The sequence below is a fragment of the Coturnix japonica genome, chromosome 5 (assembly GCF_001577835.2).
Source record: "Coturnix japonica isolate 7356 chromosome 5, Coturnix japonica 2.1, whole genome shotgun sequence".
Taxonomy (NCBI): domain Eukaryota; kingdom Metazoa; phylum Chordata; class Aves; order Galliformes; family Phasianidae; genus Coturnix; species Coturnix japonica.
The window spans coordinates 51,778,551-51,793,778 of NC_029520.1; the positions used below are offsets into that span (position 1 = coordinate 51,778,551).

Sequence of the window (15,228 nt, forward strand, 5' to 3'; positions counted from 1 at the left end):
TCTATGGTTCCATGATCTTCCTTCGCACTGAGCTTTCTCTCCTCACTGTCCTCAGAAGCCTCATCATGGTGCCTCACACACGCTGCCCTCTCCAAACACCATTTACCTCCAAGGAAGACTTCAGCAACCCCTCCGCCTGAGCAGGGTCCCTGCTGTGCCTACTTCTGCACTCTTCTGACTGGGCTCCTCACTCCTGCAATCATTACAGTTCTCACCTCCCAGTTATTTCCTTTGACCTCATTTCTCTCACCAGCTCCATCAAACCCAAGCTGACAGGTTTGGGGTCATATGACACACCACACCCACAGGAAGAAGCAGTACATCAAGAGTATTAAAAAGGAAATTTAAAGCTATTGCTTCTCAAACCCATGAGAGTCACATTGTTGAGCTCTTCTGTGCTATCAGGAGAACCATAAATTTCCTTTAAAAGCAACTGAAAGCTCAGATGCTATCTGTGCCACCATGGTGAGCCTCTCGAATGGAGCTGACAGGGTCTTGGGGAGAGGAGAGAAATACTGCTGGTCCTTCAATAAATCCCTACAACTTAGCAGAAGCTATAACTACTCTCAGTTTTTTCTGCCTGGGCTTCAAAGCACTTGGCAAATTACTTTGGACCTTGGCTTGCATTGGAAGCAACCTCAAGAATCATAAAGTTCCAACCCCCCACTACAGGTAGGGCCACCAACCTCATTTAATACCAGCCCAGGCTGCCCAGGGCCCCATCCAACCTGGCCTTGAACAGTCATGGCTCTCATAATTATACCCTTCAGTTAAATCACAGAACATGCCCATGGCATAGATGGGACCCCCAGCATGGCTGCAGTGCTGCTCTTGTGATAGGACCAACAAGCATAGAAAGCAGTTGGAAACACAGTGACCTCAAGCACCACTCTGTATCACTCTCTGAGAGAGCTGCTAATAACAGCAGCCACACTAAAGCTAAGCCACCCTCCCAGTGCAACCTCAAGATAGATGCACCAGATTCTAATAGATTCAGACATCACCCATAGGTAATGGGTTCATTCCCAGCATGGATCAGGTGCACATACCAGCATAAGGCTGCATGTGGGCAGCCAAGGGTCTGCAGAGCTCCAACCAACCGGTGATCACAGCCTGGTGATCTGAACCATTTTCCTGTGAAGTCTTGATTATATTCTTTATTTAGCACTTATGTAACAGGATGGGAATTTTAATGTTGAGTCTCCCTAGTTTTGCAGCACTGAGCTCCACAGCGAGAAACAATGTGCCTTAAAATAATCTTTAATTGGACTCCTCTCCTTGCTGTCTCTCCCTGGAGCCTTGAGAAAGGACTTCTCGGAACTGATTTACCTGTAATGTGTATGGATAAGAAACCTTCAGCTCACAGCTGCTCTAGTGAGCGATCCCATTCACGTGCTATAAAAAGCCAACACATTGAACTTGAGCAGCTTTCCCCGCTGCTGTCTGCTTAAGCAGCATGATGTCACTCTGTGCATTTTTATTCAGTTCACACAGAATGAAAGCTATTTCCCTGTGATAAAGGAGCATGTCATAGACAATTCAACAAGACCTACTGACTGCAGCAAGAAACACAGGGGGAAAAACACCTCCTTCCCTGGAGGTGTTCAGTGCAAGGATGGATGAGGCAGCCTATAATAGTATTAGATATGGAAGTTGGTGCCCCTGCATGCAGCAGGGGGGTTGGAGCTTCATGATCCTTGAGGTCCCTTTCCAGTGCAAGCCATTCTATGATTCCATGAACAAAACACAGTGACATAAGCCTCACTTCTTCCACAGCAAACTTCGTAATGAAGCAACAAGTGATGCACACTAAGAGCAAAGTTCTCCAGACCCCAGAACAGGAGATAAGAGACGTGGTATAAAACTTCTAGCAGCACTGAACCAGCAGAGAGGGCTGTGGTTCATCAATGGGTGCTGACCCATGCAGCTATCTCTGCAGGAGGACTCATCCTTCAGCACAAAGCAGGGACACAGATCGCCCTCCTGATGAATCATAGAATGAATCACGGAATGGCCTGGGTTGAAAAGGACAACAATGACAATCCAGTCCCAACCCCCTGCTGTGTGCAGGGTCACCAACCAGCAGCCCAGGCTGCCCAGAGCCACATCCAGCCTGGCCTTGAATGCCTGCAGGGATGGGGCATCCACAGCCTCCTTGGGCAACCTGTTCCAGTGCGTCACCACCCTCTGCGTGAAAAACTTCCTCCTAAGATCCAACCTAAACCTCCCCTGTTTCAGCTGCATCTTCTCCAAAGCATCATAATCCTATGAACAGTTTGTCATTAGCCAGCATTGCAGACTGGAGAAGTTTCCCATTCACACACCTAGCAAAGCAATCCATGCAGGACAGCAGCACTCCTCCCAGCAATACAATTACTCAGCAGCAGACATACAGATTTGCTCCCACCTCAGCTCCTGAAGGAGCAGGAGTGGGCTAAGCCCAAATCTGAAGGCTGCAAGTGAACAAAACATGTTTTTTCAGTGTCGCTGGATTAAATGAAACCTTTCCAGGAGAGCCCGCTGCTGCTGCAGGGCTACACACCATGCACACAGTGCTCTGCCCTGATGCTACAGACAGCGCAGCATGTAAAGCCTCCACCTGCTTGCCACTTTATTTAATGTGCTGCTTCTGCAAGGTATAAAAGGCTGCTTTACCTTCAGGCAACTGTTCAGGTTGGCGAGATGGAAGTCTGAATCTAAATCCCATTAGCAAATAAGAGGATCTACATACAAAGGGGGCCCACACAGCAGCATGTCGTGCAGTTCTCCCTGCTCCGGGTCTTCAAGGACTTGTGCTGCACCATTGGAAGTGCTCCCTATAACACTGCAATCAGTTGTACCTGCTGGGATCCATTTGAAAAAACAAACACATGCAGGACATGGAAACAGGAACTCCTGGGCTCTGAAAATGGCTCTGCAGGAAGTGAAGGTCCACAGCAGGTTTTCAAGGTCCCTGGAGGTGCTCAGCAACCATGGAGACGCAGCACTGAGGGACATGGTCAGTGAGCAAAGTGGGGATGGGCAACACCACACAGAACCCCATGGGGCTTTGCTGTGATGGGATAAGAGGTGGCAGCCAGACACCTTCACTCTCAGTGATGGGCAAACAGGGTCAGGTGTGATCCCTGCAGCCACTCAGACAGACATTCACACCCATGCTGGCTGCACAAGTTCCTGTGTTGTTGGCTGTCAGGGCATTTAAATGCACTGTGCTGATTCAGAAAACACAGCCCATGTGACAAACAGCTCCCACCAAAGGAGCAGGAGCACGAGTAGCACAGATAGTGTGGATGGTTCTAACCACAGTGGCTGCTGTGCATTTGACCAGTTTGCATCTGCTGCGCTGCTCTCAAGGCATCTACAGCCAGCAACCAACTCTGCCCTCCAAAGGTCACTGCTCAGGAGCCTTGCATTCCCCAGGGCAGGTGTGGGCTATAAGCACAGCCCAGGCACTACTACAAGGCTCCCTCAAGGTGAGTTTCTGGGTGACCCAGATGAGAACATGAACAGGATGCATTTAGCATTGGAGACACAGACTGCAAAGCTGAAGCACTGCTGCTCACACATTGCTCCTGGGAGACCTCTGCCATCACCACAGGATGCCTCTGCACCAATCAGACACTCACAACCCCATCCAAATGGCCCAGGAGTAAAGCACCAGGATCATCTCTTCCATAGCCTGATGCTCTTCACATCAAGTAGAAATTCTTATCCATGCAGAGCTCACCATGCTCTCCAAAAAGAGGTGAACACTACTGTACCTGTACCTGAACGGCTGGGGTTGGAAGGGACCTCAAGGACCATGAAGCTCCAACCCTCCACCACAGGCAGGGCCACCAACCTCCACATTGATACCAGCCCAGGCTGCCCAGGGCCCCATCCAACCTGGCCTTGAACACCTCCAGGGATGGACGGGGCATCCACAGCCTCTCTGGGCAGCTGTTCCAGCACCTCACCACCCCCTTGATAAAGAAGCCACAAACCAGTGCTTGTATGGCAGAGTTAACATCTCCAGCATCCTTTGAGGGAATCCAAGCTGCAGGTCCCAACCAGCTCAGAGCAGTAATGGAAAGTTGAGCACTTTGTGCATCACACTGTTTCCCAGGTAAGGAAACAACTCAAGTGCTGCTACGTAAAATACTGTGCAGAGGATTAAGGTAGGGGACCCATTTTGGGATGCTCCCACCTGCATTTTCACAGCTGCCATCATCTGGATCTCCTCAGCTCAGCCAGAACAGCTCTCTGTGAGCACACAGTGCAAATCAGGTCTCTGAAGAACACGCAGGTTAAAGACAGCCAGGAGAATCCAGCTTAACCGACAAGGCAGAAAACATGGTTGGGCCATGAGAAACCCTCGCCAGCAGTATCAAAGCAGGGGGATTGCTGGCAACATTGTTTATAATGAGCATCTTTAAATACCCTTTCCCCACCCTCCCACTCAGAGTGGCTGAGTATCACTCAGGTGGTTCTCAGATGGTGGTGATGCACTGGAACAGGTTGCCCAAGGAGGCTGTGGATGCCCCATCCCTGCAGGCATTCAAGGCCAGGCTGGATGTGGCTCTGGGCAGCCTGGGCTGCTGGTTGGTGACCCTGCACACAGCAGGGGGTTGGAGCTGGATGAGCATTGTGGATCTTTGCAACACAGGCCGTTCTAAGATTCTATGAGAGCAGCAGCAAGGAGCACACAGCATTCCTAGACCCAGTTCTCATAGGACACCACACTAATCATCTGGCTACAAGTGTGCTAAACACATAGTGTTGCTTCTCATCCCAACACCAGCACTAGGCTTTGCCTCCCTGCACAGTCCCAAAGAGATGCTCAGGGGGCCCCACACTTGCTGCCATTGGGAGTGGGAGTCACTGTCCCTGGAGATGTTATGGGACCACATAAATGGAAGCATGAATGCATCACATAACACTGGGCTTTCTATTCCCAAAGGGAACAACCACAAGGCAACACTACTGGAGCGCTCACAGAAGAGCTGGAACGCGCAGCAACCAGGCTCAGCCTAAAGCAAGGAGATGAAAGTGAGAATTCAACTGAAATTCAACACATCAAACCCAAAAAGTGGGTATTTTCTGAGCTGATCCCTTGGACCCGTGTTAACTGCAGCTATTGCAAGGATAAGAGATACATATTCACTCCTGACAAACACACAAGCAGTAACTGGAAGCGTGCAACAGGACAGCTTCACATTTCGGTTTATTTGGGTTTCATCATTTCATAACTCTTTCAATATCTGCAAGCTTAGCGCCGCTGTTACTGGGCTGTTCTCCTTATCCCACATAATGCCCTGACCATACTGTACTGATTTATTACATTATTGCACTGCTAAGGCACAGGATTGCCCTGCTCACATACAGCATTTCCACAGAGGTGCTCAGAACAAGAAGCCGAAGGGACTTCAGCAATGCAAAGGACAATGGATTCTGTTGAATTACTGCATTGGCACATGTCGATACCAATTTTTCCTTGGAAGAGCATGAGAAAGTCTTTATCGATAAGCTAATTAGAGCACACACTTAGCACTAACCACTCATCTGAGCCAGACATCCAGACTGCTTGCTCACTTCCCACCTGGCCCTGCTGAAGGTTTGCAGGTTTGCTCCCTATGTTTTTGATGCCTCCAGGACTATCCAGAAAGCCAACGCCATCCTCCTTTTGATTCCCACTTCTGTAAACCTCATTTTCACCTTCCTATTTAAAACCACAGGCTGATAAGCCTCTCAGAGCCTGACGCATCTTACACCTCCTTCGTTGGTTTCTTTTTAACTGATAACCAGCAGGAAATGCTCTGGCCCCTCTGGAAAGCACCCTAAGGCTGCAAATGGGTCACAGCTCACCCCACAGGACTCCATAAGCCACAGGGCTGCTGGTGTCAGCTCACCTGCATTACAAGGGCTGAATCATCTTTCTCCTGCTTCCTACACTAATGAACACCGCTTTTGTTTCCCTCCCTCCCCCCACTCCAAACACTGCCATGACTGTTCCATAAGGACACACTAATTATTATTATTTACATCGCAACGAAGGCTTGGAAACCCTGCCAAGAGCAATCCCACTGTGACAGGTGATGCACGAACAGCACACTCCCACCCTCAGGGCTTTGCAGACCAAGAACATTTGTCTCTTAAAGACCAGCACAGCTCTGTTCTCTGCCCACTGCTAAAGCTCACTGCTTCCTTGGCAGACTCCTCCACATCCATCTCTCCCCTGCTCTTCCCATCCTACATAGCCCCAGAGATCTTGGCAGCACATCCTCCAAATGGCTTTTAGCATGGTAAACCACCTTTGGATGGTCAGACTAGATAATACCCATCTTTTTCAACCTTAGTGATTCTAGGACTCTTTCCAGACACTGAAACACCTCTCACCTCCCCCAGCACAGACCCTTTGGGAGCATCCACCATTACACTAAGGTCCAGGCACAAGCAGGAGCCTACACAATCTGCCCCATTACAGATCTTCAGAGTTTTGCTTTAAGGCCCAGTGCTTAAGGTAAGTTTTATTAACATTTTAATGAGTGATAAACACAGCCTTGCAATTAGGGAGTTAATGACACTACTGCACACTTAAGCGGTAAAATGCATTTCCTGCTGTGAGCAGCTGTAAACTGGAAATTTTAATTGATAAAAATCAATGCTGAAGCCCTCTCAGTTGAGCACTTCATTTTGTTCTTCTGTGAGTGATCTCATCCTAAAACTTCTCTATCCCCAAAGGCAGCACAACAACCCACAGCATCCCAGCTGCAAAGAGCCAACACCAGGCTGCGGAGGTTGGTTTGACAGGCTGGGACCCCACATAGTTCATCAGCAATGGGCTTTCAGAAAGATGTGGCCAAGACAGGAGTGACAAAAGAATCAACAAGAATCAGGAAGGCAGGGCTGCAAGCTTAAGACCTTAACACACTGCCTCTGAGAACCCCACAAGATCATCCTCAACACCTATTGCATCTCATTTGCTCCACCAGCACAATTGTGTGCTTTCACCATGACCGAGCCAGGCACACGTTCTTATGGGAACCTGATTTTCACAGAACTGCACTGCAAACTTGTACAAGAAACATCCAACACTTGTTTCTGGAAGGCAGAAGGTCCAGCTCTGCCTTCTGGACTCCTAGGTCAGAGACAACCACACAACTGCTATGCCCAAGAGGACTCCTGTCATCAGCTACCACCACTCAAAAGGAAATCAAACAAAGCACTGGCTCCTTCCATGCAGTGCTTTATGAGCTGATATCTGCAGAACAAGTGCTATACATTTACCATTTGCAAGGAAGAACAGAGCAGAGAGTCACTCCTGCAAGAGCAGAACTGCTGAGGCAGTACAGGTGTATGAAAAGAAGCCAATCTCAGCTAAGAAACCAAAGGTGCATGCAGAACACCTGGTGGCTTTTCATCAAATCAGGATTCCTTTATGCAAAGCTATTGGCTCATGTTAGGCTTCATGGGAACACAAAGGCAAAGCCCCATGTAATAAAGTGACCATCAGCTCGCCCCACTGCACATCAGACCCCACATGACATTACCCATATTTGCCATTATCTGAAGAAGCAAACGTGAAAATGGATAAAGTAAGCATGCAGTTACTTAGTTGAAAAGGTTCGTTTCTAATGCTCAGCCTTAATCTGTGCATCACTTTTACAGCATATTATAACCCTTAAAGCAAAAATACCCAGAAATCACACTCCCTTCTCTGACTCATCTCCTGCACCAAGGAGAGGGCTTTGGTGGGGCTTCCATCAAGCACACCAGATGGAGGGAAGGTCCTTTGGTAAAAGCAGAGCTTAGTTGCAGGGTATTGGTTTTCCATTTGAAAAGCCCCTGAAGTTTGAGGACTCTCCTTGTTTGAGCACAGAGTAGCCGTGGGCAGCAAAATGTTCTCTTTATGAGAATATTTAGTCTCAGCAGAAAAACGTCTCTTTTTGTTCAGGTGCCTGAGGTAAAGTTAAGCTTCCCTATAAGGCAAAACATACGCATTAATTAAACTAATTAAAATGTTAGAGCTTCTGCCTACCACAGGAAGGAGAGCACTCCTGGCTTGTAAGTGAGAAGCTCTCGGCCCTGCCTGCCCACCAAGCAGATCTCTGCTGTGCACAGGAACACATGCTTGGCCAAGAGCAGCCACAGCACCTACAGAAGGCCTCAATACCAACAGGAATCAAGTCACACCTCGAGAATGTGGGAAGTCATCATTTGTGCATGTTAATATTTCAGCCCCGTTTTCTGCTGGAGCAGCTTCCAACCACGAAAGGAGACTGCCAACATTTGCTCATCCACCAACTCTATGAGCTCTTAGAGAGGATCAGCTCATTGATTAATTGGCGTTGCAATGCAACAGGACACTGTGAGCTACACAAAACCCAGCTGGTGCCATCAGACCTCACCTCTACCTGCAAAAACATCCTCAGAGTTATAAAAGACTTCTTCAGAATCATCCCCTCATGTATCAGTACAGCAGGAACCAGTGGCACACATACCACACATTAAGAAACAACACAGTGCTGAAAATGACACCTTGCTTTTCATGGTTGCTTTTCAACAACTCATTGACCACTGAAACCTACAGTAGGGAACCTACTGGAGCAAGGGGGAAAACAGATGATCCCTTCCAAACCCTATGATTCTGTGACCTAAGACACAGGTACAACACACCAGGCATGGTTTGCCACTATATGACTTCAAGTGGGAAACTTCTTCCTCCCCTCTCCGCTAAAAAGAGACAATTCAAAAGTTCAACACATCCCACAGTTGGAACATCTGCTTTAAAGCTCCTTTCTGCTTTATATGAAAACATTCGTGTAGGTTAAAAGAAAACAAAACCACAACAAGCCCCAGCACTTTGTCAAAACACCAGTGCTCACCTGGGATAGATCCCACAGCTGTGTGTTACAGAACACATGTACTCCTCCTTGCCCCCAGTGAGCTGAGCCACCCCAGAGAACCCTCTCCTTAAAGCACCACCTCGTATCTCCTTACTGGGTTCAGTCAATCCAGGCCCAGAGGCACCAACACAGCGCTGGGAGCAGAGCATCCCTACAACCCACCGCAGAGCCCATCCCATGAGACAACAGAGGAACCAAGCAACACAGCACAGCCACCTCCACAACCATGTTTTAATCTATTTATACAGCACGGCTAAGAAATTACTGGCTTCCCAACAGCCCTCACCATCTCCCTCTACAGGCAAAGGAATCGTTTTAACTAAAGAACTCACCTTTAGAAGAGCAACCTGAGCACTCAAGCTTCCCCAGCTCTCTCCAAGCCCGCTCACAGCCCTATGGGAGGCAAAAGCCAGCTGCTAGTCTGTCCCTGCTTTAAATAATGATCACAATTAATTGCAGCTGTGGGGCTGCAGATGCCCCTTGGAAGCAGCTCCATAACTGACTTCATACTGGCAGCCTTGTTTGTGTGCACAGTGGAAAGGTACTGGGGGGAGGCAGCAGGAAAGTGGCTGATTTACAAAGTTCTGCCAATAGGTTTTGTGCTGTTCAGCTGTGATTTGAGGGGTTAGGAGAAAAACTGGGGAGTGGGGAACAGCCCAGGTTAGCAACTGAAATAATAAGCTGAAAATGGCAGCTGGCTGCTGGGGATGGGATCAGCTGCACCACATTGCAGAGTCCTCTCATGTTTGCACCTGGTGTCCCTTGCTGGGGGAGGCACTGCACCACGTCTGTACACAGGGAAGACTTTGTCCCATTATCTGGGGATAAAACTCTTGCTAAAACAGCTACTGTGGCAGCTCTCTTGTTGGTCTGACCCTTGCAGTGCCACGCTGCCAAGACTGTGGCACTGAGGGATGTGGGCAGTGGACATGGTGGGGTGGGCTGGGGATCTTAGAGGGCTCTTCCAACGTGAATAATCATTCTAGGATTCTAGGATCAGTGTTTTCAACTAACTAAAACCTCCTTCCCAGACTGCTTGTGAAGGGCTGCAACCCATTATAGCTCCACTAACAACTTTTTATGTCATGTCATTTCTCCAGCGGGAAAAAAAAAAACACTTTCAAGTTCAGCATTCCACTTCCCTAAGCTTAAATATTCATAAAGCAGGAACCACACCAAAAAGGTTTAATTCCAGTTTGAGAAATGGGATGGGAAATAGGAATATTGACCCAGGTGCTAACAGCCAGAGCTGCTGTATGTGTGCAAGGAAACCACTGGGAACACACTGCACCCCACATGAGTGGGGTGGACACTGCTCCCATCCATTTTCAGGTCTATTAGGCTTCTATCTCCCCACTGCTTGCACACTTGGGATCCATGGGATGCTCAGGTGTTCATGGCACCTGTGACCCCCACACTATGGGGCGTGACCTCATGGCAGGCCAGAGGCAGGAAGGCTCATGCTCATAGAATCATCATACAATCATGGAATGGCCTGGGTTGAAAAGGACCTCAAAGATCATCTGGTTTCAACCCCCTGGCCACATGCAGGGTCGCCAACCAGCAGCCCAGGCTGCCCAGAGCCACATCCAGCCTGGCCTTGAATGCCTGCAGGGATGGGTCAGCCCTCATCCTCAACACCTCTCCAGTCCCCCTGCAGGGCACCACACACACCTCTGTCCCTTTGCTACCAGCAGCAATGGGACACAGAGGCAACACCAACATACACAGACCTTCCAGCCCTCCCCTCCCTTCCTACGCTGAGCTATCTGCCAGCATATTTCATGCACTGCACTCTGAAGGGTATGCAGTGTTTTAATCATGTAATGTAGTAATAACATAATTAAAGTCCACACCATTTCCTAAGTAACATATATTACTCCGCTCGTTGCTTTGATATATTAAAAATAGATTAACTGGTTCCTAGAGCTTGGGGCCAGGCAAGACAGTGGGCCTAACTGTGCTGACCTCTCACCAGCCACACTGCCCTCAGCAATCCCACCTGTGCTAATGAAAGAAGAAATATTTGTATGTTAAAGATGTCATACATCCAACATCCATGCAACAACACAGCCGGACCCAGACATAACGTGAAGAAGGATGGTAGAAAGGCAAACAGGGGGTTCTCAGCTCGTGGGGACACAGCATGGCTTCAAGCAAGAAGCACCATTGCAAATGCTGAATGCCCATCAGAGACCAAGAGAACTGCCCCGCCTTGGACACCCACCCCAAGGAAAGGGATGTGCTGCAGAAGAAATGATGCCCTGTATGTCTGTGTGCCTCTATAGGCTGGCACTGCAATGCATGCAGAGAGCAGACCTTTCCTTCCCCAAAGCAGGTACCCAAAATGCTGAAGAGAATGAGCAACACAGCGCCGAGCTTTAATCATTCATCTGCTTCCTTCCTCCCCAGCACTTCATCTGACTGATTCTAATTAAACTGGATTTTGCTCTTCCGAGCCAGGAGAGCTTTTGTTTTATTTGTTCAAAGACTGTTTCCTTGCCACCCGATTTCCTCCAAATCTCCCTCACAGGGACTCAAAGGCGGCGATTTCACCACCTCTGCCAAGAGCATCAGCTGCTGCCTGGCGGGCGAGAAGCAGCACGGGGAGAGCTCACTGCCTGCAAGGGGATCACTGGGAGCCCCCACATGCCCGATGGAAGGGATGTGCCATCCCAGTGGAAGGGTCTCCATCAGTTCTGCGGGGCTGGAGTTGAGCCTGGTGTGGTTTAATCTCCATTGCTTATCACACTTCTGCTATAGAGTTTTCAGCCTTCCATCTTTTAGAGGATTGGCACGGGTTGCCTAAAGAGGTGCCCCATTCCTGCACACAGCCAAGGTCAGGGGATGGGCTGTGAGCACTGATGGAGCTGTGGGTGTCCCTGTGCACTGCAAGGAGTGGGATCAGATGGCCTTTAAAGGCCCCTTCCAACTCAGACTTCCAACACTCTGTGATTCTATGATTCTATTTCCCTTAGCCCCAATTTATTGCCTCCCACTGCCCCAAATCACAGCCCCATGCAGAAGGATGCTGCCCAGCCCCTTACCTGCAAGCATCGCTCCGCTCCCAACACCTCAGCTGTGAGCAAGAAAAGCAATGGCCACCTCCATACCTCCACACCTCTGCATGCCCCGAGCTTTGGCTGCCAGAGCTGCTGTCTGCTACCCAAATCCCTGTAGCAAGCAGGCAGGAAGAGACACCTCTCCAGCACTCGGTTAAAGAGTTAAAGCTCTCCTGGAGCCGTGGGCTCCCGCAGAAGCTCCCGGAGCGGGCACACAGCTGCAGGCAGCACCGGTCCCTGCAGCACCGCATAATTCCTGCCCTGTTCCCAGGGCTGCAGCACTGCCCGTGCACAATCCCAGCACTGTGCGGGGCTGGCCCAGCCCACACAACGCCCGCATTCACGGCCATGGAAATGCCCTCCGTCCTCACGCATCTGGGGCTGCTGACCCTTCCCTTTGTCACACGGAAAACACTCTTGGTTTATGTGTTGGTTTTTTGCTTTGTTGTTTTTTTCTTCTTCTTTTTTTTTTCCCTCCTCTTTCATCCTTCTAATCCACTTGTTGGACCAGGCAAGCAGTAGGGAAAGGGAAGGGCAGTGGCACGGCAGCACTGTCAACACAAAGGCAGCAGTTATGAATCCCCTCTGGATGGGGAGCAGGACGTCCCATGTGGCTGCATTATAGAGCAGCCAGGAGATCCCGACTGGCACACAGTGACCCCACTGCCATCCCAGGAACACTGCAGAGCTGCATCTACCAGGCTGGAAGATGCACTGCTGGGTTTCTCTGTTCCCAAAGCTGTTCCTCTCTAACAGCCAGCTCTCCTCGGTAACATTTCCATGCCTGCACCAGGAAGCAGGACAATCTCTCTGACATTTAACATGATAAATACCCATGCATGCAGGCTCCAGCAATGAGAAGCCAGCTTGCTCTTGTACCCTCATCTGATGCTGTGTGCGTTCACCCCACGCCCTGAGCTGGCTCAGAGCCCTGGGAGCTCTTCAAGCAACCCAACACTGTGGCTCCTCATGGCACTTGGGATCAGAAAGCACTGACAGCTGCCCTAATGGTATCCACATCTGAAGGCGGGATGGGATGGGCAGCACCTCTCACCTGGGGGCTGTGACAGAGAGAAGTATCGCCCACATGTGGCTTTGGGCAGCCTTGTCTGGTGTCTGGTGACCTTGCACATAGCAGGGGGTTGGAACTGGATGAGCACTGTGGGCCTTTGCAGCCCAGGCCATTCTAGGATTCTGCAGTTTCAGGTGCATTCAGGGCAGCTTGGCACCTGGAGATCCACCCCCCAGGCTCACACACTCCCTCAGCTTTGTTGCAATGCCACTTATCTGCTTACAAATGCTCCATGCACACCTCGGCCTCCTCAATGAGCCATTCTTTGTCTTGTAACTCTAAGTTTGTCGGGAGGATAACCATCATGTTCTGAATACTTAGGTTTTCTGCTTTATTAACTGTGCAAGTCATGCATAATTTAAACAGGAGGAGAACTGCATGCAGCACTTGGGTTCCTCTAAAGATTATTTTGCAGAAGACAAGCTGGGCAAAGCAGAGCATGGAGCTGCCCATTGTGCTGGGGGGCAGCAGCTCTGCTCTGCCCACATCCCCTATAGCACAGAGTAGGGGATCCTGGCCCCATTGCTCTGAAATCTGCTCCCAGCTCCATTCCCTGCTGTAAAAGCAGCCGACTTCCTAAGCGCAGCTTTGCTATTCAGAAGCAACAGAGGAAAGTTCTGGGGTAAACGCACAGCCAGACATCAGGGGATCTTCATTCTATTTTTTGTACTAATTGGGGGTAGAAATGCAGAGCATTGGGCTGCAGCTTAATACCAATATGCCCCTATAGTGCTGCTGTGCCGGGTAGACACGCACACAGGTTCCCCTTCCCGGACCAGGGCTCGCCTTGCAAATCAAACTCAAAGCACCACCTCCCAAATACCCGATACCAAAATGGTGCACACAGTGGGATTTTGGAGGTGCAGCCCATGCCCTGGATCTGGCAGCTTTCAGCAAAGCGCTGCCCGCTGCAAACAGACCTTGGGAGAGCCAACAGAGAGCCACGAATTCACACAAAATGGGTTTCCAAAGCAGCGCTCCCCCGCACTCATCCAACCCCAGCACGGCGTTACGTTGTACAGAAGGAAAAAGCATCGCGGCCAAACCAAAGTCTTGTGACAAACCCGCCCGTCACTTTGCCTGCACATTGATGCTCTCAGCCTGGGGCAGGAGCTGCCTTTCCAGCAGCCCGAGCTGTGCCCGAAACCTTTTCCCATCCGCACCAACGGTGCCGTTCCATCGCACCCACCGCTCCGCGCTGCTGCCGGGAGGGCAGAGCCCGGCGCTCCGCTGCCGAGAGCCGCACGTTGACGACGCTTCGCCGGCACGAAACCTCGGATATTTTCGGTGATACCGAACATTTGTCCAAAAAATTAAGAAATAGGAACGGAAAGGGGAGAGGGCACAAAAAGTACATCTCGACCCGGCAGCGCAGATCCAGGCGCTCGGACTGAATTCACCGAGTCCCCCCGATACCCATCTCCGGAGCTCAGCTCGCAGCAGCTCCGCGCGGCCGCCTCTTACATAATTTGGGATCTGCCGCCCCCCGCCGCATCCCAAGCGGTGCGCGTGCGCGACAGGCGCGACAAGGTCACGGTGCGCCCCGTTACTCACCGTACACCCCTTGCCCGGAGCTGCCCTCCAGCAGAACCGTCAGCAGCCCCAGCAGCCCGATCGCTACATCCATCTTCACGTGAGCATCCACATATCTCCGGGGGCGCCGGCGGTGGGGGGGGCGCTGGAGGGGGGTGGTGGAGGCGCGAGCGTGGCGAGCGCGTGCGGCCGAGCCGCGCACGCCCGCGCAGGCAGGGCGGCGGGGGCAGCGGCGGGCACGCTCAGCTCTTCTTCCTCCTCCTCCTCCTCCTGGGCGTGCGCGCGTGAGCGCGGGCTCCTCCTCCCCCTGCGCAGCGGGCGGCGCGGAGCGGAGCGGTGCGGGCCGAGCCCCGCTCACAGCCCCCTTAGGGCTCCGGCCGCCGCCGCCGCCGCCTCCCGGGCCGCCGAGCGCCTCCCGGGGCCGCCGGCAGCCTCCCGCCGCCCCGCTGCTCGATCAGATGCCATCGCAGCGCCGCGACCCCCGCATGATGCGCGGGCCCCCCGCGGCCGGCGCGGAGGAGGGGGCGTCCGCGGGGTGGGCGCGGGGTGCCTGCGAGGTGGGGGGCCGCGGGAGGAGGTGGAGAGGGGGTGGGCGGCCGGCGCGGGAGCGGGCAGCCCTCGGCGCTCAGCGCGCCTGCGGAGCGGCGGCCGGGCCCTATGGCGGGGGCGGCGGGGT

The 15,228-nt window shown here is 51.4% G+C and overlaps 1 protein-coding gene and 1 long non-coding RNA gene across 4 annotated transcripts in view; one reads left to right on the plus strand and one right to left on the minus strand.

Annotated features, from left to right (window-relative positions):
• Positions 1-14,663, minus strand: part of MDGA2 (MAM domain containing glycosylphosphatidylinositol anchor 2) — a 270,122-nt gene extending 255,459 nt beyond the window's left edge. For both annotated transcript variants that reach the window (XR_004307273.1, XM_032444620.1), the window contains exon 1: positions 14,574-14,663. Coding sequence is in view for 1 of the 2 variants with exons in the window: in XM_032444620.1 (XP_032300511.1) it covers positions 14,574-14,646 (73 nt within the window). In the remaining variant the exon portion in view is untranslated. The remainder of the gene's footprint in view (positions 1-14,573) is intronic.
• The window catches only part of LOC107315473, a 103,965-nt gene continuing 103,305 nt past the window's right edge, over positions 14,569-15,228 (plus strand). For both annotated transcript variants that reach the window (XR_004307274.1, XR_001555923.2), the window contains exon 1: positions 14,569-14,652. This is a non-coding gene — a long non-coding RNA (uncharacterized LOC107315473). The remainder of the gene's footprint in view (positions 14,653-15,228) is intronic.